We start from the raw sequence: 24638 nt of genomic DNA, 5'->3' as shown, positions 1-24638 counted from the left end.
CCTGTGATTCATTAACTGAATGGGTAATGAAACTCTTCCAAGTAACTGTTTCCTACACCTTTGCTTGACAGCTCCCCAGTGTAAAATGATGCTCTAACAATATTCATCTCTGGGCATTTTTAAAGGGAAGTAGCTACGTGGTGGGAACACACCAAGCAAACATTTCACCCGTCATAAAATAACTGTAATACTGGGAATTTGACTTGCAGCTCACTGTAAGCAGTGAGGACAACAAGAAAGGAAAAATAAATGCTTGGACAAGGAGCATCTGATAATGTCAGTGGAAATGAAGGGGGGCAGCCAGTTCTGAAGTGCTCAGAGAGCTTGTCAATGTTTTAACACTTGTCAGCAGTGACTGGTTGGTTTTAACTCCAAGCCAAAGACAGGGCTTGACTCTACGTTGGAAATTTATCATTCTGGGGATTTTTCCTCTGTGAAAAAATCCTTCTCTGCTGGGGAGAAAGTCTTTCTAGTGTGCTTCAGGTCATGGGCTTAATTCAGAGAAGTGAAAAATGGTTCCAGATTCATTTTCTCTCTCATGCTTGACATACCCTCATCAGTCCGATCAGACAGAGCCTAAAGTCTTGACTGACTCCCACCAGGGACTCTGTAGCATTTCCCCCTTCTATAAAACAGCCCCATCCATCTCTGAAGGAGCTCTAAAACCGGTGTTAGACAAATACCTTTCCCTCTTACCTATTCCCCACATTTGCACAGAAGAACATTGGCATGCAAACTCCTGAGACCTCTATTTGCCCACCGAAGCAGTGTGTTTCTCATCCCTCACTGCGGTTTTTGCTTTATTTTCCTGATTGTTCCTCCTGCTGCAGGTTTTCCTCCACCTTCCCTGCACCCCCCCAGCACACCCCTGCTCTCCCACCCCAACTGCTGATTTGGGACTTTCTTTCTCCTCTTGTTTAAAAGGGTGGAAATGCAGAGCAATTTAGCTGAAGCCAGCAAAGGGGTAACCTTGCAAAGTGTGTGAGGAGAGACCCTCATGAGCTCACATGTGGGCAGCATCAAGGTCCCAGGGGCATCAGGTTGGACGGTAGCTCTGATCCCCATCCTGTGAAGGTGCTGTTGCTGCTTGGGACCTGGGCAGTGCTGGGCTGGATGGGAGAAGTCAGAGCACTGTTGTGGTGCTCTGAGCCTCAAACAACTCTCACTTAGCTGGCAAGGTCCTGGGATGAATGCAGCACAGCTGCTGCCAAAGCCAGACTTGACTCTCCGGAGGTCTGCGGAAACTTGTTGCACCGGGCAGAAAGTTTGGGGTGCAAGGGCTAGTGCAGACTGCCCACAGAGCAGGAGATCCAGCTTTGCCACCGACTCAGTGCTTGATCTTGAGCCATATTTTGGAAAAAGAAGGTCCATTAGAAGAGGTCCCATCACACCGGTGGATCCAGTCAGGGCCATTCTAATGGTTACAGTCTTCCCAGGCCTCAAGTTGGTTAATTCACATAGGTAAAGTGTTACGAGATGCCCAGGGTAGAGCAAAGCTTCATTTTGTTAAACATAGGAGCTCGATGGAGCAGGCTCTGGGGTGTGAGATTTGTTGTGTGGCCATGGCACCTCTCGGGAAAGGTGAGTAGGGAAAGCAGATTTGGTCCTTTCAGGACACAGAGAGCAAATGTGGCCTTCACCCTGGCCACTGCCTTCCCAGAGCAGGTGGTGGTCTCACCGAGGTGGCCATGGATGGGAGCAGGATGGGGATGAAGGACCTGGCATAAAGTGCTGCTGCTGGTGGGGAGGTCAGTGCAAAACCCCATCACCAGCTTCCACCACCCCACAGGGTCCGAGAACGAGGTGACCCAGGTGAACCGGTGCCTGGATGCCGCTAAAGCTTGCAACGTGGACGAGATGTGCCAGCGGCTGCGGACGGAGTACGTCTCCTTCTGCATCCGACGCCTGGCCCGGGCCGACACCTGCAACCGCTCCAAGTGCCACAAGGCTCTGCGCAAGTTCTTCGACCGTGTGCCGCCAGAGTACACCCATGAGCTGCTCTTCTGCCCCTGCGATGACACAGCCTGTGCCGAACGCCGGCGGCAGACCATCGTTCCTGCCTGCTCCTACGAGTCCAAGGAGAAGCCCAACTGCCTGGCGCCTCTGGACTCCTGCCGGGAAAACTACGTCTGCAGGTAATGTTTGCGCACCGGGGTGGCCAACATGAAGAGATGTCCCTTGGCCAAGCCTAGGGGTTCACCACTGGTGACAGCCTGAAGTCCAAAGCCAATGCACTCATGTGAAGTATCCTGTCTGGAGGCACCTATCTCACCACATCAGGCCATTGCCTGAACTCCTTCCCATCACCCGTGTCCTTGTCCCATACTCTATACAGAAGGCATTAACAGACAGGAGAAGATCTGATATGTTTGCGCTGGAGTTTTTTAGACCTTTTCTGTGGGTTTTTTGCTTTAGTCCTAAAGAAAGATTTGCTATGGAAATAGTTCCAGGAAGGTGCAAACTAAGTAGGGATGTGGTGTGGGATGCTTGCAGCCACTGTCTCCTCACTGTCTATCTTCCCTAACCCAGAGCATCCTACAGCAGAAACCAAGCCATCCTAACAGTCACAGGCACTTGTACATACCTTAAAACCATGGCTTCCTTTTTTTTTTTTCTGTTTTTTTTTAGAAAAATTAATTACATACAAAAAATTATATACCCTTCTGCTGCAAGGCTGGATGTTCTGGTGAGTTCAGTAGGAGTCTCAGAGTCATGGTTGTCACTTGAGATCGACCCCAATAGTATGGGGCCAGGGCGGTTTGCTCCTCTGTTTCCATTAAAGCCCCATGCATGCACATGCGCACAGACCCATCCCCATGTGCACACTCACAGGCATACCCCTTAAGTGGTTTTCCCTCAGCTGTACTATTGTCACCCTTCTATTTCTCAGAAAGTCTTTTGCTATTCTGGAAGGTTAATCCACATGCAGCTCTCAGGAGTGGAGTCCATTTGTCGGTATGAGATGTAAGCCTGTAAGAGCAGCCAGACTGCACCAAACCTAGTGGTCTCAGCCCAATGTCCTGTGTGCAGCTTCGGCCACAAGCTGACAGCTGGAGAACAGCACAAAAGCAAGCATAGGACACATTTCCCAGTACTGTCCCAGTCTCTAATTGTTGTGGGCTTTGGGACTTCCTGAGCTGAACTTCCAACAGCCATCCCCTACCTGCATGTCATCTTGAAATTACCATTAAAAAATTCTGTCTTTTCACAAAGAGAGGCGAGAGCAGTAGGATCTTCTTAGAAGGATGGACCGGTACTAACACCTTCACCCCTCTGCATCCCAGAAACATGGATGAAGCGAGCAACTGAGCCAGACATCTGAGATGCAAAGGCCCCGAGGCACACCAGCTCTTGCTCAGATTTCCCCCAGGTGCTCAGGGAATGAGAAATGGACAGGTACTGCCCTCTCCCTAAGAAGACAAGTGGGCCCAGCAGGGAAGAGGAGGTTCAAAGGGGAGAGTGTTTCTTCCCAGGAGGCTGGAAACCATTTCCTGCAAGCAGCACAGCTGTTAATTATCTGGTTCCTTGGTCTCTGAATATATAATATAAAACATCCCCTAGAGACATGGTGGGAGCAAGGGGTTGATGTGTGACCTGGTCAAAGCTAGCGGTGCAGAAACCACAAGAAGAGCCAGAAACAAATCATGACACTTTCAAGAAATTAAGTGAAATGCTCCAGGGCTCACCCTGCCTGCACTGCTTAGTCCTCCTGTAGCTTCATCACAGCTGTAATCCCTAGAATGTCCCAGCTTGGAGGGGTGGGCTTTACTAATTTGAATAATACAAAATATTTGAGTAATACAAAGCCTGCAATCAGTACCTCCCTCCCCTAAATCATGCAGCAAAAATTTGGGCAAGAGTTTGCCTGGCTGTGGCACAGGAGAAAGGGGTTGGTATGGGGAAAACCTGGGAACAAAGAAGAGAAGGAGAAGATTGGAGAGGAGGAGAGACGTGGGCAGGAAGGTGCAAGTCAGAGTGCTGACTGACCAGGAGTGCCGACAAATTGTCTGGAAGAGAGGGGCTGTCTGGGAGGAGCAACATGCTCAGTTTTTCTGAGATTGCCCATGCAGGGCAAACATTTGAGGTTCTCAGCCCAGGGTTCAGACACTGCAGGTTGTCATCTAAAGGGCCCTGCCTTCAAGCGTTGCCAGTGTTAGTGCTCACTTGAATTTCCTAAGCAGTTCAAATGCCATGTGAGATGCCTTCTCACCTGGCCACGGGATGCCTGTTTAGATGGATCTGGACTTCCAGAAGTTCCTATGCCCTACCTGAAAACCCCATGTGGATGTCTTAGATATCCCACAATGTCCAAACACCACCAGATGCCCGTGTGCCAGCAACAGACTCATCCCTAAGGAATTAGATGGCAAATATCTGTTTAACAGCATGATTTAGAGTTTATCCAACCAAGCCAGCTGGAGAACCACAAGCAAAGAGCAATCAGTCTGAACGATGCACCTCCTTCCCTGCGTGGCCCGAACAGTCCCAGCAAGCCCGGTGTGTGACTCAAAGCTGCTTTGTGCTAAGTGGTTTGGCGCTTTGACCTAGGTGAAGTGAAAACTGAGGCACAGTGGTCTGTAGTCGGAGCTGTATGGCATATGCTTCTTGCTCCACAGACTCCAAAGAGTCCAACTTTCTCCTGGGAATGGGTGCCTGCAGAAAAGGATGTAGCAGCATGCAGAGGGATTATAGAAGAATTAACGTCGATGATATACAGCTGTGGGCTTGCTTCAGGGGCAGTGGGTTGGCTGACGTGGGTAACGTGCAGCTGTGGTTGGTTCCTGCAAAGTAGTTAAATAGCTCTAAGGGGTATGGAAGAGAAGTATTGGATGAAAAGAGACCTAGAAGAAGTAGAGGGAGGAAAGAGAGAATGCCCTGTGTGTAAGAGAGACAAGGAGAGGCCCTGGGAGAAGTAGGGGGCCTGGATGAGGAGAGGCTGGAAGAAGAGGAGCCCAGAGAAGGGATACAGCAGAGACAAGAAGCAGGGTGGACTGGCCTGAAGAGGATGAAGAAACAGCACGGACAGTAGATGAACCTTTTGAAACGTTGTGGGAATTGGTGGCCGTGCTGGGGCAAGGCACGGGAACTACTGATTGAAGTTAACCTGGTATGGGATGGTAAAAGCCTTGTTGCAGCCGGCTGGTTTTGATGGTGCTGTGACAGCAGCATCCCTAATGGTGGGTAAAGCATTTCACATCTAAGGCTTTGGGCATTTTCCTTAATCTGAGGATGGCCTTAGCTACATCTAGAACATAGTCTTTGAAGAGAGAGAAACTGGACCAGAGTGACTCTCTCTTTCAGCAAATCAGCCTAAAAATGAAGGCTTAAGTCTCTAAAGGGAGTTATTACCTAAGAGATGGATAATGGCAATACAGAATGAATCCCCTCACTGCCTGCAACAGCTCTTCCCTTGAAAACCAGCTTCACACACAAGAAAAACATTTTTTTCCAAGACTGGACCTTTCTCGCGCTCCCAGAGGAGGTATGTAAAACATCATCTGCAGCCCCTATTTCTGTCTCATCTCAGAGTGATAAAACTTGCTCCGGGGTTCATTGGGGAGGGGGCAGGGCAGGAGAGTATGCGATGACATCCATTTAAGCTGGTTTAGCAGCACCTGCAGCAGCAAAGGATTTTGCCAATGTGTTCCCTTCTGCAAACACCACCAGTGTGCTGTTATGTCCCTTTTTGCCCTGAATATCTGTGCTAACCTGTCCCATTTTGTGCTTTCACTTCATCAGGTCGCGCTATGCAGAGTTCCAGTTCAATTGCCAGCCGTCCCTGCAGGCTGCCAGCGGCTGCCGGAGGGACAGCTATGCTGCCTGTCTGCTGGCCTACACAGGGATCATAGGTGCGTCCTTTGGCTGGTCTCTCCCACTCTTTGGGTAGGAAATCCTCCTCTGGGTGGGAAACATCTTTCAGGGGAAAATACCCTGGGATGGCCCATCTATCTGCCCTGTCCCTGATGCCATCAGCAGTGATGCTACTGGAAATTGCCACCCACTGCCACCTTGCTGACTTCAGAGGATGTCAGCTTGGGTTGTCAGATGCTGCAGAGACCCAGCTGGCAGCAGTTACTTCAAATGCATACAGAGAAGCACCAATGGCTGTTGGACTTGGTCCATCCTGATGGATGGGATAGACGGACAGCTATTTGGATCAAGATTTCATTCTGATTTAATCCTTCCTTTGTTGTCCGTGACTGTTCTAGAGATTGTTTGGCTTTTTTCAGTGACAATGTGGAACCCTTATGCACGTTCACATGCAGTTTTTTAATGTTATTAGGGAACCTGAGTTCCAAGGAGCTGCCCATTCCGTGAACTAATAACACATTTTAATTGTCTGAAGGCTTTGTTGGTTGTGTGGTGAACAAAAGGGTTGTGGCTGCCTCTTTCCTCCTCCCTGGGAGCAAAGCAGACTGGTGACACCAGCACTTGAGGCGTTTTCTTGTGCTGCCATCATGGAGGGGCTCAGCTGAGGCTATAAGCAGAGCAAGCCAAGAGAGCAGCAAGGAGGGAAATAATCATCCCTCGAAGTACCAGCCTGGTGGTAACACTTCTCCATCCTTCCTGGCAGGTAGCCCCATCACACCCAACTACATTGACAACTCAACGTCCAGCATAGCTCCCTGGTGCACGTGCAATGCCAGCGGCAACCGGCAGGAAGAGTGTGAGAGCTTTCTGCATCTCTTCACCAACAATATCTGTCTCCGTAAGTATCGCCTGGCACATCGGTGCTCCGGCAGCATCACCCACAAGCTAGTGAGGCTTCTTGTGAATGAGGGTATGAAGATGCCCTGGTCCTCAAGAGCCTGTAGGTGTCCGGCTCCCTGTGCTTCCAGCAAAGGAGCTCTGAAGACCCTCAGACACATCTGAGTGATGTAGTCCCACTAGCCTGGAGAAGGGGATGTGTGTGCTTTCCCTTGGAAACATTGCCCTGACAACACTTTTTTCCATCTTTCCCACAAAAAGGAAATGCCATTCTGGCCTTTGGCAATGGGACCTACCTAAATGCGGCTGTGTCCCCATCCATCCCCCCCACCACACAGATGTACAAGCAGGAGCGAAATGCCAACAGAGCTGTGGCAACCCTCAGAGAGAACATCTTTGAGCACCTCCAGCCCACCAAGGTAGGAGAGGGCTGACCTGGCCCTAAAAGATGCTTGGCCATGTCTATACCTCCTCTGCTCCCTCCTCACCTAGCTCGCTCTTCCATCTGTGTCACTTCAGCTACGTGCAGACATCCAACCTTCCTTCCAGCTCCTGGAGTTCCTGATTCACCCTCTTCATGCCCTGACATAACTGTCCCCAACATCAAGCACAGGGCTACATCCCCCAGCTCTGCCCTCCTGCTTGTTGGTCACTTTCTCTTTTCTTTCATGGGTGCTAGAGAGAGATACAGGTTTTTTTAGAAGCCATGGAAAATCCATGGGCTTTTCAGGAGTGTAGAAGAGGAGCCAGGACCACTGGTTTGGCTCCTCACCCTCCTGCAGGGCAACTGCACAGCTTCCAACAAGCATTTCAGCTGCCTGGGGCACAGGTTCCTCCCCTCTTAGATGAGGATCCTGGAGGTCATAATGCAGAGGTTTGACTGACTAAGGCTTGCTAAGCATGGGAAAATTTCAGGTCAAAGGTTCTAGTCATCAGCAAATTTAGTATCAAAATAATATTAAAGTTATTTTAAAACAAATAACAGATTAATTTACTGATGATGGAAGTACTAGGCATTAAATATTTTATTTCTAAATAAAAAGAAATGACCTTGATTTGCCAACCACCAGAGTAATTTTCAGACTGGATTATTTTACTACTGAATAATTAACAGTGACCCTGATTTGCTCGATGGTCAGGTAACAAAAGCTGTCAGTTAAGTAGATTCCAAGGACTGAGCATGGGCTTTTCACTGGGTTAGTTGAAGCCTTCAGAGAGCTTTCATGCACATCCTCTTTTTTTTTTTCTTTTTTTTTCTTTTTTTTTTTTTTAAGCCTCTTTCCTGTTTCTTCGGCTGGGAAAACACCCAACTCATCTCACTCTGCTCTCTTTTCACAGAGCAGCAGGTTGGGAGGCACAGACATGTGGCCTCAGCTTCCCTTGCTGCTTTTCAGGGCATTGGTGGCCACACAGAGCACAGGCACACTTTCATTGGGCCATAAACTTTGCACCCAGGAGACCTGGAGGGTTTGCTTCTAGCTGGTGTTCCCCAGACCTTAGTGGTGGCCTGAAGTCCTGACCTTGCACTGAGAACTTTATAAGTGGTGGTGAAGCTGTGAACCTCCCTTACAACTGACAGTCCAGCCCAGGTAGCCAACTGCTGTGGCCACCAACAAGCGGGAAGCTGGAGAAAGCAACTGCAGGAAGGGGTGGTTGTACCACATCGCCAGCCTCCGCATGGCAGCAGCATATTCCTCTGCTGAGGTGTGAGTGCTGCTGGAGCATGGTCCCTGCTGACCCTGCAAGAGAAACCGGGGAGCTGGGTCTTCACTTTGGGCTCAACTTCAAATCCAGAGCCTGTTCAAGGAGTTTGGTGCCCCTGGACTTGAGGAGGAAAGCTACAATGGACTCAGTCCACCTGCTTGCCATCTTCATAGCAGTTGGCTTTAAATTATCTCAGTTATCAGCTAATGCGAATAAAGGTCTCTAGTAAAGCAAGTTTTTGACCACAGATGTCCCCTTACAGAAAAGGAGAAGGGTGCAGTTGTCTGCAAGGGATAGGCACCCAGAGTGGGAGTCAGTCACACAAACACATGCACTGGATTTTGAAGTAAGCCACTTGGCTCCCAGCCACTGCTTGGTGAAATGTCTACCAGCCCCATGGAGATGTATTCAATACCCAGGGGACATCTCTGCCTGAAGAGGCCACCAGGTTGAGCTGCTGGCCAGCAGTGGATCTCCATTGACCAGAGCGGGCATCCAGGCAGCCACGTCACACGAAGACCTCCAACCAGTGTCCACACCTGTGGGCTGCACACCCAGTGCTCTGCCCACGAGGTGACCCTGCTTATTCCATGGTGCTAACCCCACCTTCACCCTCATCTCCCACAGAGCTGGGCTGACCCCTGAGATTGCTGGGGTGCTGAGACCAACCCTGGCTTCCTCCGCCCATGCACACACATAGCAAGGCTGCACAGCCCTCAAGCCCTAAATTCTCAGAGGGACCAATGTGGGGGATGACCGCACCGCTCACCCCATGCTGCCTTCTTTCTCTTGCAGGTGGCTGGAGAGGAGAGGCTTCTGCAGGGCTCCACTCGTCTGTCATCAGGGACCTCCAGCCCAGCAGATTCTTCCCACTGGGCAGCCTCTCCGCTGCAGATGTGGCTTCTCCTTGCTCTTGCCGTGCTGAGCCTCCTCATGATGTGAAGCAGGGCAGGCGCACGGCAGGCAGAGACTCTGTGTTGGTTTCTTTACAAAAACAACCAGAACAGTAACTCTTTTGGGGGAGGGAGGGAAGGAGGGAGGGGATGGGAAGGAGAGGTGAGCATGTGGGCATCCCTTCCTCCTCCTCATCAGTCTGCCAATTTATTTGATTTTATACAATCAGCATCATTGACAACCAGCTCATTCTTGGTCCTGGCCACCTTTCCACCCCACAGCTTGGTGGTTGTCTCTCCAGCTCTCTGTGGATGGGGTCAGAGCCATGGACAATTACCTTGGATAAAGTGAAGGAGAGAGCTGAGCCAGGAAATGAGAGCTGAAAAGAAATGCTTTTGCCTGCCCCAGACAAGCGGGGAAAGACTTTTGATGGATGAGTGGTCAGGAGGTTTCCTGAAGCCCTGACTCATGTTGGGGGGCTCTTGACAGGACACATAAAGTGCTGTGGAGCTGAGACTGCCTCCAGGGTTGCTCAGGACCTGAAGGGCAGCCCACCTGGTTCAGACTGAAGAAACCAGAACACCAGTCAGAAGGTTGTTGGTTTTGTTCAGAGGAGAGGATCCTGAAGCACCTCTGGTGTGAACCAAGCAACCACGCTACAAACTGGCTGGCGGGGATTATCCACCTGCTTGAAACCATGGCCAGTGTGCAACCAGCATGCATCTCCAAGCTGTCGCCTACCCCTCAGCCTCTCCTTTTTAGAGAAACATGTCATGTGTTGATGGTGTTCAGGAAGAAACACGTGTGTTGTGTTATGTTTATGGCTGGCTGGCTTCATGTCCCAACCCTAGCAGCTCTATTCACTGGTCCCGTGAAGTGTTTGGGGTAGGTGGTTTTTTGTTACATCCAAACAACCAGAGGCCAATGTTGTCCCGCTCCAGGCTTAACCTTTCTCCATGAAGGATGAATGTGTGAGCACACAGGCAGGACTCAATGCGAGCCCAATTCAACTCATCCTCATGTGCTACCTGTGCATGGAGACGCAGAGGGTCTTCGGTCAGGGGGTTTCTTTAGTTTTCCTAGGGAGAGACAGAATAGAAGAGGTTTCCTAGCCACCACCCTGGGGACATAAATATCCAGCCAGTTTGTGGAAAGGCCAGGTCAAAAGTCGTGTCATGGGTAGGAAGTGGATTGCTCCATCCTGAAGAGCTGGCAGAGGCAATCGCTTGTGCCTGGGTTAGCGTGTGAAGGGCATTGCCTCCTGCCAAGTCCTGTCTACTCAGCTGAGACATCATTTAAGCAAATGCTGGTGAAGCGACCTATTCTACCGAGCTGCAAGCAGAGCCCCAGCTGGAGAGTGAGGACAAACATCTCTCTGGTCTCTGGGACTACCTGAGCATTTGGGGGTCTTCACTTGAGGAGGCGAGCTGAGGATTCCCAGTGCCTTCTTGGGGGGTGGAACCCCTCGTTAGCTCAAGCCAAGAAAGAAGATAGTAAAGAAGGGTGAGAAGGTTTCCCAGGATAAATCCTTCCCCAGGCTGACCACCATGGGAGGCACAGGAATAACTCCACATTCCTGAGTATTTAGGCCTGGGCTTTGCCGCAGCCCATTTATTCCTTGGTTTGTGTTCCTCCAAGGAACACTACTAGTTCCTTACCTTTTGGATCCACAGGAAGGCTTTGCAGCAGCTGACGCAGCAGTCCAAGGCTTTTTATTCCCATTCCCTGCAGAACATCTTCTGTTGCTTATTGCTTCAGATTCTTCTGAAAAACTGCAGCAACTTTCTTGGGTTCTGGTCCAATATGAAATCATTCTTGTTTTCAGTTGAACACCTGTGGACATGTAAGACATGCACAGAAATCCTCCTGGCTGCATCCTATCCAAAGTTCTGCTCCTCGAGGTCCTCGGGGCTGTAGCACCTGGTTGTCCTAATCCAGGGCGGTGCAAAGGAACATGACAGGATCCAAGTCTTGTGTGCAGGGTGCCAAGTCACACCCCAAATTGAAATTTGCAGGTGAGATCTTCACTGCCAAGAGGCTCACCCAGATCAGAAAAGCAGGCAGGGAGGTAGTACTACAGGCAGGAAAGCCCCTTGCCTCCCTTCAAAGTGCTGTAGCCGTGCATTGAGTTGCTGTGAACATCTCCCCTTTATCCAGGACACTGGTGTCCTCTGAGAGACAGCGGAGCCATCTGTGCACCAAGTGACACAAGTCCTAGCTGCGACTCCACAAAACTAATGTCCTCTGGGCCACAGGTGAGAGAGGCAATGAAACCCTGATGCTCAGCCCTCCAAAGGCAAGGAACTACCTCCCCATCATGAGGTCATGCTGTGAATTGCCTTCTGCTGCCGCTTTCCTTTCAAGCCCTGTAGTCACATCTAGCTCTTCCACACATCTGGCCCTGACAAGCCTGTCTCCGTCAGCCTTTCACCTCACGTGGGCTGAGCCTCTGCGTAGGATGAGCATGCAGGTGTCAGCTGCTTTCCAGGAGTACTCACTCCCACAATCTCTCATGGCTCCATGCCTCTGTCTCATAACTTGCTGGCGGTGATGTTGAAATGCCGCTCTGCTGTTTCCTTCTCTGGTTGGCAGCCAGCAGAGGCAGACTTTTTCTATGTGGGCAGCGTGACCGGCAACCCCACTTCAGCTCTCCCTTAGGACTGGTATGCTGTGGAAAACAGACATGGAGAATCCTACCTGTAGACTAGCAGGGATGAAGGAGACCTCCAGAGGTTGCTTGGTCCATTACCATGTCCCACAGCAGGACCAATGGTCTGTTTACACTCTCTGGCAGATTTAGCTTAAATGATTTTTAACAGTTTCAGTAAAAGACATCACCATCTCCCCCGGATTTATACCTTGCTTTAAAGACTCCTTAGGATGTTAGTTGTCTCTAAGCATCACAGGCCAACAAGATCCTTGATTCCCATTGCAGTGCCTTCTCAAGCCCTCAGTTTTGGAAGGATGGTAGACCAACAGCTAAAAGTACCCTGAGGCTGCAGGAGGTGACAGCCAGCTACCATGGATCATATCACAGATGCATTGCATGAGCAGCTCGAAAACCACAGCAACAGTCTGCCGGGATCCTGCACAAACTGCAGTGAGGTAGTGCAAACGGGCATCTGCTAGAGGGGGTTCCTCCCTGTGCTCTTGGTTGAAGCACCTCAAAAGCATCTGAGGAGCTGAGGTTACAGGTCTGAAAATGCACCCCCTACCCTCAGCCTTCGTCCTGTGCGGTTGGACACAGCGTTCTTCAGGCACTGTCCCAGGCCAGGTCCTGCACTCCCGGCGGTTCCCCGTGCTCTGGGGATGCTTCAAAACAGGGAATGAGTGAGGCGCAGAGTGATGAGCCCCTCACCCAGCAGTAAAGAGCCGGGTGTTGGGATGGGCAGCCATATTACACCGATTTTTTTTTTAAAATAATAATAATAATCCCCAAACCTGCATGACTTCTTCCTGATCATTTCCCCCTTTTTGCCAATATTCGATGTCAATTCTCCTTCCAAGCCTGCTCACAAATCAAACTTTGCAAAAAAAGGATGCCTTTTGAGCAGCCCTTTTGGAGGAAGGAAGCCCGATCACATTCCTCCCCACTTGCAAACACCTGTGTGCACAGGCCATTTCTTTTCCCTTGTGAAAAGTCAGACATTTTTTTGGATGAAATTTCATCTCTGTTGAACTCTGTGAAGTGAACCACGGACCTTCATTTTTAAGTCTCTTGACTAACCCCCAAATTCACAGCAGCTGCTTGTAAAAGCAAAGGACTGAGAGAGCCAGGAGAGAGAAAGGGAGACCATTTTGTTTTAGGAATTACTCCATACCTGGGGACTTTCATAAGCACAAAGAAAAGTCATGGGAGAAAATAATAATAATATATATAAAAAAAAAAAAAAAAGGGAAAAAAGAAAAAAAGATCCAGCCAGACTTTCTGTAGCCACCGAACTCTATTTTTTTTGCTGCTCAGCACCATTCCCAGTGGTTTGGCAGTTCTGGAAGCCTGTGCAATATTGTGTATGTACAAACATCTCATCGTTGTCAAAGCAAGAGCGTGAGCAGGGCGGGGGACACTGCGGCAGGGTGCCAGTGCTGGAGCAATAACCACGTGGGGCGCAGGGTGATGCTAAAGGCTGCGTGCGCATGTGTGCACGCATGCACCTCGGGGAGGCGGCTTGGTGCCTGCCTGTACTACTGGGGTATAACTTGTACTTATCTCTTCTGTACATGTCAATATTCAAACATATCCATGAATAAAGCACACATGCATTTTCCTGACCTTCTTGCTCCTATCTGCGATTCCAGACTCTTTGTGTCCGCACGTGCAGGCTCACTGGTCCTGTGCCATGAGGACAGCTGGATGAAATAGGGGGAAGTTTTGGGGAGCTGGCAGAGCGGTGGGGTTCAGGTACCCCGTGCTCGGGCTGGAAACACAGCTCTGATCTGGTGTCTCCCAGCAAGGAAGGGCAGCAGGTGAAAACCCAATTCTGCCGAGATGGAGAGATGTCAGTGCCACCTGGGAAGGGGACACAGACCCACACGAGCCCTGAGGCTGCTTGTGCTGTGTGCAGGGGTGGCGCACACAAAGATTTGGGAGCGAATTGGTGAAGATTTAGCTCAAAGTTGGTGCCAGCACGGGAGGAGGGAGGCATTGCAGGATGTAGCAGGGACGGGAACAATTGCACCTGCAGTTAGAGGTACATGGAGCCACTAATGCTGAGATGCCACCCAGGAGGGTGGAAATACCTGGGGGCGGCTGGTGCTGCACCCTCCCACAGGCAACAGGAGGAGTGAAGATGGAGGAGGGGGGTGGGTGGTGGTTCATGCCAGCCAGGGAGACTTCTGTTCATGCCACAAACATCTGTGAGTTATTTCTGGCAACTTTAAAAACAAAAAAAAATCACAGGGAAAATTGATTACAGGCAAATTGAATGTTTTCTTGCCAATTTTGGGTAGAAAAAAAATTCTAGAAAACAAATGTATAAAAAATTCATACAAAAATGGTGAGTGAAATTCAAGTTGGTTCCTAAACACGAAGTGAGTTCAAGGTCAAACCTAGAAACGTTGTACTTTTTCCTCCCCATGTTTGTCTTCACCCATGGATGAAGCAGCTGGGGATACAGTGGGGTAGCAAAGCCCCAGGGTCAGGGCCAGACTCGGGGCTCTCATCAAAGCCATTTCCCTCCCCACAATGTGCAGGCTGTTTCGGTGGCTGGGGTTTTGCAGACTCAAAGAAAACTTCCTGGGAAAGTTCCAGCTGGTCGAACCCAAAACGTGCTGTGAAAACCTTGCAGGCCTGATGTATTTACCCTGCACCTTGGCAGGCGGCTCAACCAAGGTCAGCACCTGAAAAGCTGGGGAGGGGGGGTGGTCCAGGGCCAGACATTGATAGCAGGGTGCCAGCAGCTGCTGGGGTTTAGGGGGACCTGGCCTTGAAGGAGAGATTGGGACTCCCATGGTTGCAGGGTTTCTCCTTGCCTCTGTGTGCTGGTTTCATCGATATGGGGTGAAGAATGGGGCTGGTTGAGGCATCCCCACTCTGGGTCATAGCAACTGGCTTCAAGTGAGCCTGGAAATCACCCTAAAATTTAGGGTGAAGAGATTTTGGAGCAGGAGCACCACTAATAGCCAGAAGGGGCTTTGCCTGACCCCCACTTCTATCACATCCCTGGGTTCAGGGAGAGTTTCAGGGGGCTGTGGCTGTGCCCACAACAGAACTGAGCCCCACTCCCCCCTCCAGCCAGGGACAAAATGCTGGAGCAGGAGCAAGTGAAGTGATTTCCCCCAGTTCCCAGAGAGAAGGTCCTACAGCCTCCGTAGCCCCCCGAACAGAGAAAAACCTGGGGCATCTCTGGAGGTTCGGGGGGCTCCCTCAGCAGAGGGGACCTGGTGGGACCAACAACTGCAGCCACAGCACAAATGAAATCCTGCAGCTGATGTACAGCTGCTGCGAGGGGACGTTTAAAGCAGAAACAACAGTTTGCCATCCGTTATCTCCATGCAAACGGTGCTGATGTGCTCATGGGGTGGATGCATCTCGCTTTGGTTGTTAAAATGTTGTCTTACTGCACAGAGTGCAGGAACGGTGGATGTTAGCCAAAGGGAAGTGCTGCAGAATTTGCAGAATTAGCTTTGACATGAAAAATGTTCAAAGCACTTTTTTGGTTTTTTTTGTTTGTTTTTTTTTTTTTTCTTTCTAAGGAGACGTGGAAATTATTTCTGGCGGGAGCAGGGATCCCAGGGAATGTGTCAATGAAAATACTGCCAGTCACGCTGTCGAAGGCACGTTGTGGCTGCGGATTGGAAAGCAGAGCTGATAAAGCAGTCAGGGAGCTGCCAGTGGGACGGATGGAGAAATGTGGCCCTCAGAGTTATCTCCATGCTCTGCTTTAATTCCCCATCACGATGATGCTTCACAACCAGCTGTCGCAATCCAGACCTGCTTGCTAAACCTCTGCTTCCAAATTAAATTCAGGGGTCAGCATGAGGACCAGGAGAAATTAAATCCCACCCTCCCATGGCATTGCTGGTCACCACCAGTGGAGTGAGAGCAGAATCAGCCCTAGTCCTGCAGTCTGTGGGCTTGTGGAGCTGTGTCCCGGGCTTCTGGCCAGCAGCAGGGCAACAGAGGAGCATGATATCCTCCCTGTTACAGCTAGAGTGGCCAAGGGCACTTTTGACAGTGTTTTGGCTAAATCCCCTGCAGATGTGGCTCCTGGGAAATGCACAAGCTCTGACTGGGGACCTGGGAACACAGAGAAGTAGAGGGAGGAGGAAGGGTCCAATTGCCATCTCAAGGTTGTTTGAACTTGCCTTTTAATTTTATTGTTTTTTCCCCCTGAGGGGAGAGATTTTACCTCCCCTGAGGCATCCCTAGTGCAGATCCCTAAACCTGAGCTTGTCAACAAGTCTCTGAAGTCACCAGGGAGAAAACAGCCCTCCAAGGTCATCATGGACCTGTCCTCGCTGTTGGCCGTAGGGTGATGACTGGAAAGGTGTTGGTGCTATCTGTGTTGCAGGTGCAGTTTGGGGAGGTCTTGCTGTTCCAGCCACCCCTGCAATGGGGAAGGCTGGGAGCTCAGCCCACCTCTAACTGCTGGTTGAAGTACCACCACCAGCCTGTAAACTCATCAGCAGGTCCCATCTTATTAAAAGATCTCCTTCCACCTACTTTATCTTATGCCTTTGAAAATGTCCCTGAGTTTTCATTTTGTCACTCCATCCCCTGCTTTGTTGCTACTTAATTAGTTCAGAAACCAAAAAACCCGAGAGAAACAGAAGAACCTCTGCAAATTGTTTTTGCCTGCATGGTAGGCTGTGTTAGCTATGGAGCTCTGGCTCATTTGTACACCTCTGTCTTCTCCTCTTTTCCCCTTAACGGGGCAAAAAAGCAAACGCTGGTGCTTTCGCCATACCAATAGATGATTTTACTACTAACCCGTGGCATGTAAGCCAGCCATGAGTTGTCCCAAACCCCACCTTTTGCTTGAGCAAGGAGGAACACCACCCAGTCTCCAGCCCAGGCTTTCTGTCAGGTGGTCGACTTAAATCGGTTGCATTGTAAAAAGACTTTAAACTACCCCGCCTCTGTCTGCAGATGATTGATACTTAAACCTTGTAGGAAGAAAAGCTGCATGGCAAACTCCTCTGTGGCTCCTTACCCAGCTGCGTGCATTAATGACAGGTGACAGCAAAGAGCATTGTCCCAGACGTACGCAGAGCCTTGGAGAGCCTCCATACTCTCTTCTATTCCTTCCCCACAAACCTTTTTTCTTTGCTACAAGAAAAAACAGAGCAGGGATGAAATATGGCCCCTTACCTCTACGTTTTATCCTGCTGTCCAAAATGAGCTTCAACTAGCTTTAAAACCACTACCCCCTCCCCACTTCATTTCAAGTCTGGACACACCACGCTGTGCTTTCAGGCTGGCATGCTTCGCTCTGCTCGGCAGCAATTTCTGAGAATTGGACTTCTGCATCCAAGTTTAATGCTATGGGATGAAGTAGCACAATGGTCTTTGGAGACGGCGGTGACTGAAACCTTCATGGCTCATAAATGCCAGGTTCAACTCTGCTTCATCTCAGCAGTGCTTAATTTCAAAGCTGAAGAGCGACATAAAAATAAATGGAGAACAACGGATTGCGTCTCGGCAGGAATCCGTTTCTGGATGCTGTGGCATGCTGCACGCGGGCTTTCAAGGGGTGGGAGATGAGAGGTCACCTCCGACTTCGCTCTCCTAGCTTTTGTGTGCATTGCAACACCAGCTGGCACCGACATTTGGTAAGGTTGCAAAATCATTAGTGAAATTCTTTGGTGATAAAAGTCTCCAGGGATGTCAGATTTTTTCCTCTTTGGATTCAAAGGAATGAGCAGTTTAGTGGGAAAATGAAGAGTAAGAAAGGGACGGGGCTGAGATCTCTTACTGCTCTTGGGTGTATTTAAACCCCAAATGCAGAAGCCCTGAGCTTTGGGACAGCAGTAGAGTTGCCAAACCAGAGAAGGACCAGTTCTGTCATGGTTGACGACCCCAGTGCTGAGGAGGTTGGAGCAAATCAATTCCCTCTTCAGCCCTGACCATTCCAGATGACCTGCATGGAGGATAAGCCCCTTTATCTCCATGCTGAAGACTTGGAGACCTCTAAGATGCTCCCTCCCTTCCACCACCCTTCAGAAACAGCTGTGGAGATCAGGGACCAAGCGCTTCCCTAAGGCACCTTAGGGAAGATGGGGGCAAGGGGAGGGGTCGGGGGGATTGCAAGGCAGTGTGCAGACACAGCGGCCACCCCCGGGGTTTGTGGAGAGCTCATCCCTCCTTCCCTCCTCATAAATTCAGCACCTAGCACAGGGTGGACACAGGGAGACACAAACACCTTGAGACCCACCAGCACTGTGGCAGAAACTCACCCTCAGCCCAGCCCAAAGTCTTTAAAAACATTGCGAGTTATTTCTTCCCCCTATTTTAAGAAAGAGGGGAAAAAAAGGCTGAAAAAGTTTGTGTGTGGGGAGAGACATTTTAACCAGATCATCTACTTTTTATTTCAGAGGAAAGATTTGCATTATTTACTTTTGTTTATGTACATGTACTTCACATTTGTATTTAAAATGCACAGACCTCCCAATAATTTTCTCGTTCCTGCTTTAAATTAGCTGTTATTTTACAATACAAAAAATTATACCAAAAACTGCAGTCCTAAATGTGTGTATGTATAACACCCACAATCCCCAGCAATGAAATAGTTTACAATACTTGCTTGTATTTACATATGAATGCAATAAATGCTAAATTATACATATTAACAAACTAAGCTCAAGTCTGAACACAGATAATCGTAAATAATTACAGAAGAAAAAAAAAAATCCAGACTACAATTAATTCAAGGATCTTAGCGTAAAGAACACTTTTTGTGCACAAATTTCAGAGTAATATAAAACTCTCTTTTTATGTTCTTTTTGCTTTTTTTTTTTAAAAAAAATAAAATAATGGACTGACATATGTTACACTCCTCCACAATTATTTTTTTTTTTTTCTTTCTTCTGGTGAGGTTTGTAGAATCAATGATAGATGTAGAGGAAATGTCTAAAGACCTATAGTACCTGGAAGACGCACAAAAATAGTCTCTGTGTAGTGTTAGAACTAAATAACAGACTGAACAAAACCTGCCCTGACGCAGAAGCAGAAAAAAACAGCATATACACCTTATTGTAGTATTCCTAGCATGGGAAACTCCTCTAATTTAAGCAGCTATCAACAGAATCTGCATGAATTTGACTCAAACAGCCACCACCACGTCCAAAACGGAGAAACACACACCTACCCCACTCCCTTTTGCTCCCAAACCCCAGCGCTCGCGCATGCACCTTCCCACTGCAATCCCGCACGACTCCCTCTCCCAACCTGCCCTTGCAGCTCAGCTCCGGAGGATCTGAAAACCCACCCCCCTCCCTCCCCTTCCCCTACGGTATTCCCAAACAAAGATAAAAAGAAAAGAAGAAAAGAGGAGACATCGGCAGCTTACTGTGAGTTGGATGGATGAGTTTAAGTCGCTCCTGGCACGCAGGGTCCACTCGTGGCTTTCTCGCAAGCTCAGTGCCGGCAAATCCCCGTTTGCAGGGAGAGGGGTTTTACGGGCTCAGAGATGCAGCTGCTGCTCTGTCCCTAACTCAGGGTCTCACAGAAAAGAAAAGGCAGCTTCTAACATGGGGAGCAGTTAAGGTGGGAGAATCAGCCTCGTTTTTGTGGCACTGGACTTTCAGCAGGTTATGGGAAACGCCTAAAGTTTTATTTCAGCCTCTCGAGTGAGGGTCTTTCATCAAAACCTCATTTCAGCTTATTTAGGGACAAGCAAGCTGAGCTGCCATTTTAAAACCATACTATAAACCCAGTGACTATGTATTTTGGTAAGCATTTACTGCAGAGAAAGTGATGTTTCTGAGCAATATTTAGTATACAAACTACCCCTAAGGAAGTGTGCATCTGCCAACAGAGGCTGTCATGCTTTTATGGTACCATATCATCGAATTTTGGTACATTATACGCTATGACTTTATGCTAATCACAGGCATTACCCCATCATGTATAGCTTTATTTTGGCAATTTAAATACAGTGCATTTTAAGCCCAGGGAGAGTGGCAATAACTCAAAAGCTGTTGCACAAATCTTCTTGCATCCAACATACTGACCCATACCACAGCAGGGTCTCCCGTCACTCATGCTACAACAGTCCAGTGAAAATGCTGGGTTAAAAAAAAGTGGAAAACAGCGACAGAAAAAGAAGTATGTTATCTGGAGATCCAATGGCACCATTGTTTTCCAGAATAAAAGGGCTAAAACACTTCTGACTTAGTATTAACTCTTTTTTTTTAAAAGCTACTCTCAAAGAATAAAAATGTTCTGAGGGTTGAGACCTTGAACGCTGAATTTCAGACTGTTATAAACGCTTGAAAATAGTGATTTTGAATGGAAATCACTGGCACAATCTTAATAGTAGAGGCTTAAACTGCTGACTTAATCCTCCAGGTAACGACTACTTTAAGTACATTTATTACTTGTCTTCAAGCATTGGTTTTTTTCCCTTTTCAAATGGAAGAGCCGTATTTTACGTTGCTTATACATTTAAGTGAAATGCATTTGAATACATAAAAGTCAAGTTATGCCTCCCTGCTTTATATTGCAAGATATCACGAATATAATTTGATGTTTCTTTAAAGCTCTGGAAAGTTATCTAATACTCATCATATGAAGAAGTTATTAAGACAAAACTCATACATCATTTAAAATGCATCAAAAATACATTCAATATTTTTTCTGGTTTATATACACTTTAAATCTTTCAATGTTCTGCACGCTACTGTATAGTTTATGTACAAGTGCAAAATCAGTGTTATTTTTAATTTATTTACAGATTCTCCCATGAAATAAGGTCGCTCTTTCCCCCCCCTCCCCCCCAGCTCCAAAAGAAATAAACCCCCAAATCCTTCACTGCTGATAATGGCCTGGTGATAAATCACGGCAACTCTTCTTTCCCCCATCCATTCCCACCTTCATCTCTATTTTACCTTTCCGTTGGGATGAAACTGTTTGCAGCAGAGATATGTATGAGACTTCTCTTTTTCCCTCATCAGTATGGAGATAAGATGCAGAGCAGAGCTACATCCTAAAGGAGCTGTTTCATTTTATTTATATAAATAAGTCTTGTTCCTCTATTTACATTTTTTTGGTTCTGCTAAACCTCAAAATTTGATCATTTTTGCTTGTCTTTCCAATACCCAACACCTAACTTTGTGGCTACACCTGTGGGCACACTCCCAAGTAAGCTTTTGAGACCAGACAACTCAGCTCTCTGGGGCGGGGAAAAAAACAACCCCAAAAAACACATTTATGCCTTTTTGTTAATGTAAAAATGTATCACCCCTCCAGGCCTACTGTTCTGAAAGCTGTTTCTGTTCAGGAAAACCTAAGCAACAACTTTAAGCACCTGCTTAAGTGCTGTCCTGAATATGGAGACTTAAGCACAAGAGCCTTCTCAAACTGGGCTGGCAGTTCTCCTCCCAAAGAAGTGTTGGAGAAGCAAGATGATGACATCTCTCAACGCTGAGGATGTGCACCATGACTGAAAACATGTAAAGTAATAACGGGGGAGGGATCTTAGTCCAGTATTATTTCTCTAGTTTAGGTTAGCCCTATACACACAGGAAGTTAGAAAGTATTTTCAGGAGATGAATCTGTCTGAGGTAATCTGTGCATCAGTTAAAACTTAAATTGCCTAACCCACTTCATTCTAAAAGACAAAGCTCACCCCTTTCCCTCCCATAATTTCTTTTCCCCAGAGGGCATTTAAACTTCTAGTTCAGAAACAGATGCATTTTTCATATATATATATATACACACACACACACACACACGTGTGTGTGTATATATATATATATATATATATCTCAAAAATGCATTGTTTTCCACAGTATTTTTTCTGCAGTCCTGTTGTATTTGTTAAATGACACGTTAAATCAACATTATAATCCACCACGGTCTTTAAACCGGCAGGCTGTCCCCCATCACTGCTCTCTGGACACGTACAGCAATGCACATCTTTATTGCGATCCCACCATGCTCTGAAAAGCTTCTTCAAAATACATGGTTAAAAAAGAAAAAAAAAAAACCCAAACAAAAACCCCCAACACAACCAAAATGAGTGGCTGATATGTGATCGATCACCAAAACACGCACAAAACCAGACGCAGTTACTTGGGTTTCGTTTTGGCGAAGGGTGCTACCTGGCCAGATGAGTCAAGAGCACTTTCCTTCACTGCCCTTGATCTGGTACTTCCCCGTTTTCATGAGCACTAGACGTCCTCATCAGAAACCAGCGACTCAGTGACCTGAATGAACCCGCGCTGACTGGGATTAGGCAACAATTACACGCCTCATTTGACACCTTCATGGAACACCTTCCTACCAGCTTCAACACCACAACTTCGCATGGCGCCAGCGCCGCACCACAGTCCAGAACCACGGGAGACATGGGGCACTAGCATGCATGGACTGATGGGCTAAGTTCAACCTTGAACCTCAAAACATAAGCCCAACTAATCAGAGCACTTTAGATGGTTTGATACATCCTCCAAAAGCTGAGCCTTCTCTCTGCTGTTCCCATGTCCCTTCCTTTCACCAACAAGCCACCTTCTTCAACACCTATGAGAGTTCAACCACAACAGGAAATACCAGTAACTGATCACGTAGAACTCAAACCTGTGGCCAAAAAAAGCTGCCCTGCTTGCTTTTTATTTAAAGTTCGTTTTTTACTTCATCCTCAAATGATCTGGCACCTGAAGTGTTGCTTTTTGTACCCTGTAAGGAGATGGAGCAAATCCTACTGCTGAGGAGTGATGCCTCTGAGCCCCAGCACAGCTCAGCTCTCATCCAGAAGAAAGCCAGGAGGGAAGGGGGAGAGAAAGGGGCCAAACGAGAAGAGAAAAATCAGAAGAAACATAACGTATCTGACCTGGAACACAAAATGCTTCTATTAAAAGCGCTGGTGAAACCAGGAGTTTTCTGATGAGATACTGAAACTTTACTTTCCCTCCAGATATTTCCATCTGGTTGAGCAGTTTGTTGGTCAGGAAAATGCCATTTTCCCCTGACTGCACATGATATATTACAAAGAACACAGATTGCCTTGGGTGACTATATATACGTGTGTGTATATGTATATTTAAAAGGAATACAATTATGTTAAAAAGCAACGTGTGCAGCAGTCTCCTCACTCCCTAGATCTGTTCAAGTCTAGGCACTTGTGTGTGGTGTACTCCAAGCAGTTTAAGACTATGTAAACACTGAGTCCTTCAAAAGCCACATTCAGCTTCTCCAGGTATTGCATGCGGTCTGAGCAACACGCGACATCAACCTTTAAACCATCCCAGCTTTTGCATTCCTGATGTTCTGGACCATGATGACTACAAAAATGCTGTATCTGGAAGAGAGTCCCACTGAAATAATGAGGGAATAGAATATTAAATGAAAACAAAGGATGAAGATGCTTTGAAGATTAATAGTAGTGTTTATGTGTTGAGAGCTGACACCTGTAAACACTGCATCTTTTTCTTTTTGTACAGTTTGATAAATACATGAACTACAAAGCACTTTCCATGTATAAACCTGAGTGTCATTCATATTGGACTACTGTTCTATTTACACTGACCATGAATGGTGACGATCGGATGTTACTGGACCTGCAATAAAATTATTTTACTTTAAACTTGAAGAAAACAAAGGAGCAATCGGAAGCCACGTGTCAGTAAAACTTAAGTGGAGCAGTTGTCAAATAAAGCCAACTATCACGTAGATGGGAGAAAAAGTTGGATTCAAGGAAGCTGTGTTTTTCTGAGTGCTTCTAGTCTCTTGTGACACAACTTGGAAATCTTTCTCCTCCTCCTCCTAGGTATTACTTTTCTGTTTTGTTTAAAACCGTATACAGTTTCTGATGTCCATGCATCAAATACAGGTTCCTGGCTGTGCAGGGGGCTGCTGTTTCCGATTTCGTATTGCACCCGATTTCTCTTTGTAGGCAATTGGCATCTGTTGTGAAATGTCCACCAGTGCACTGGCCACTGCAAGACCTGAGGCAACAAAACAAAACAGTCACAGAAACAAATCCTTCTGCCACGGCTGAGAAAAACCCTCCAAGCCACAAAATGAATATCATTTTCCGAGTTCTACTTAAAAAAAAAAAAAAAAGAAAAAAGAAAAAAAGAAAACTAAAAAAGCATTTTGGCTTAAGAGATTAAACTCTAGCGGCTATTCTGAAATAAGCTTTTAAATACTGCATGTTTTATTGAAAGCAACTGCAGCAGAAAAAGCTGGCAATAAGAAGCGTGGGTATTAACGGATGTGAAACCTGTAACATTGAAGGGAGGTGTCTTTTGCTGCACCAGCAGATGTGCTAGAACAAACCCTGAAAGCACATGTGCACGGAGGTTTCCCTGCACCACCTGGGCATCCACCATCTCTGCAACCTCCTTGCAGTGGATCCCCAGACAAACCACCACTGGCCCATCTGGTATTTAGCTCAATGCAGCTTGTAACCAAACCATCCCATCTCAAACCCAGCAAATATTCTTCTAAAATCCTCTCTTCACCATGCTCACCGGGCACTGGAGAAACCCCTGTTAAATCACAAACTGCCCAGGAGATGAGGTCTCGGTGCCCTGACACCGTGTTGAAGTGTGAAGGGAACGAGAAGAAGGAAACCTTAAGCTGGCTGGAAAAAACTTATTTGTCCAGAGCTGCTAAGAGGAGGGCATGGATGCTCTGAAAGGACTTGATGTCTCTCTACAAATGGAGC

General features: G+C 47.6%; 2 protein-coding genes across 2 annotated transcripts in view; one reads left to right on the top strand and one right to left on the bottom strand.

The window, feature by feature from the left end:
• The window catches only part of GFRA4 (GDNF family receptor alpha 4), a 76134-nt gene extending 62553 nt beyond the window's left edge, over positions 1–13581 (top strand). The window contains exons 4-8 of the mRNA XM_037388023.1: positions 1790–2135; positions 5740–5849; positions 6575–6709; positions 6970–7127; positions 9208–13581. Coding sequence (XP_037243920.1) covers positions 1790–2135; positions 5740–5849; positions 6575–6709; positions 6970–7127; positions 9208–9354 — 896 coding nt within the window. The 3' untranslated portion in view covers positions 9355–13581. The remainder of the gene's footprint in view (positions 1–1789; positions 2136–5739; positions 5850–6574; positions 6710–6969; positions 7128–9207) is intronic.
• A 4730-nt stretch (positions 13582–18311) lies between these two features.
• The window catches only part of ATRN (attractin), a 157292-nt gene continuing 150965 nt past the window's right edge, over positions 18312–24638 (bottom strand). Inside the window, exon 29 of the mRNA XM_037387983.1 lies at positions 18312–23913. Within this exon, the coding sequence (XP_037243880.1) occupies positions 23789–23913 (125 nt within the window). The 3' untranslated portion in view covers positions 18312–23788. The remainder of the gene's footprint in view (positions 23914–24638) is intronic.

Source organism: Falco rusticolus, chromosome 1, assembly GCF_015220075.1.
Source record: "Falco rusticolus isolate bFalRus1 chromosome 1, bFalRus1.pri, whole genome shotgun sequence".
NCBI lineage: Eukaryota > Metazoa > Chordata > Aves > Falconiformes > Falconidae > Falco > Falco rusticolus.
The sequence above is the reverse complement of the archived record's forward strand: the minus strand, read 5'-3'. Positions and strand labels throughout refer to the sequence as shown.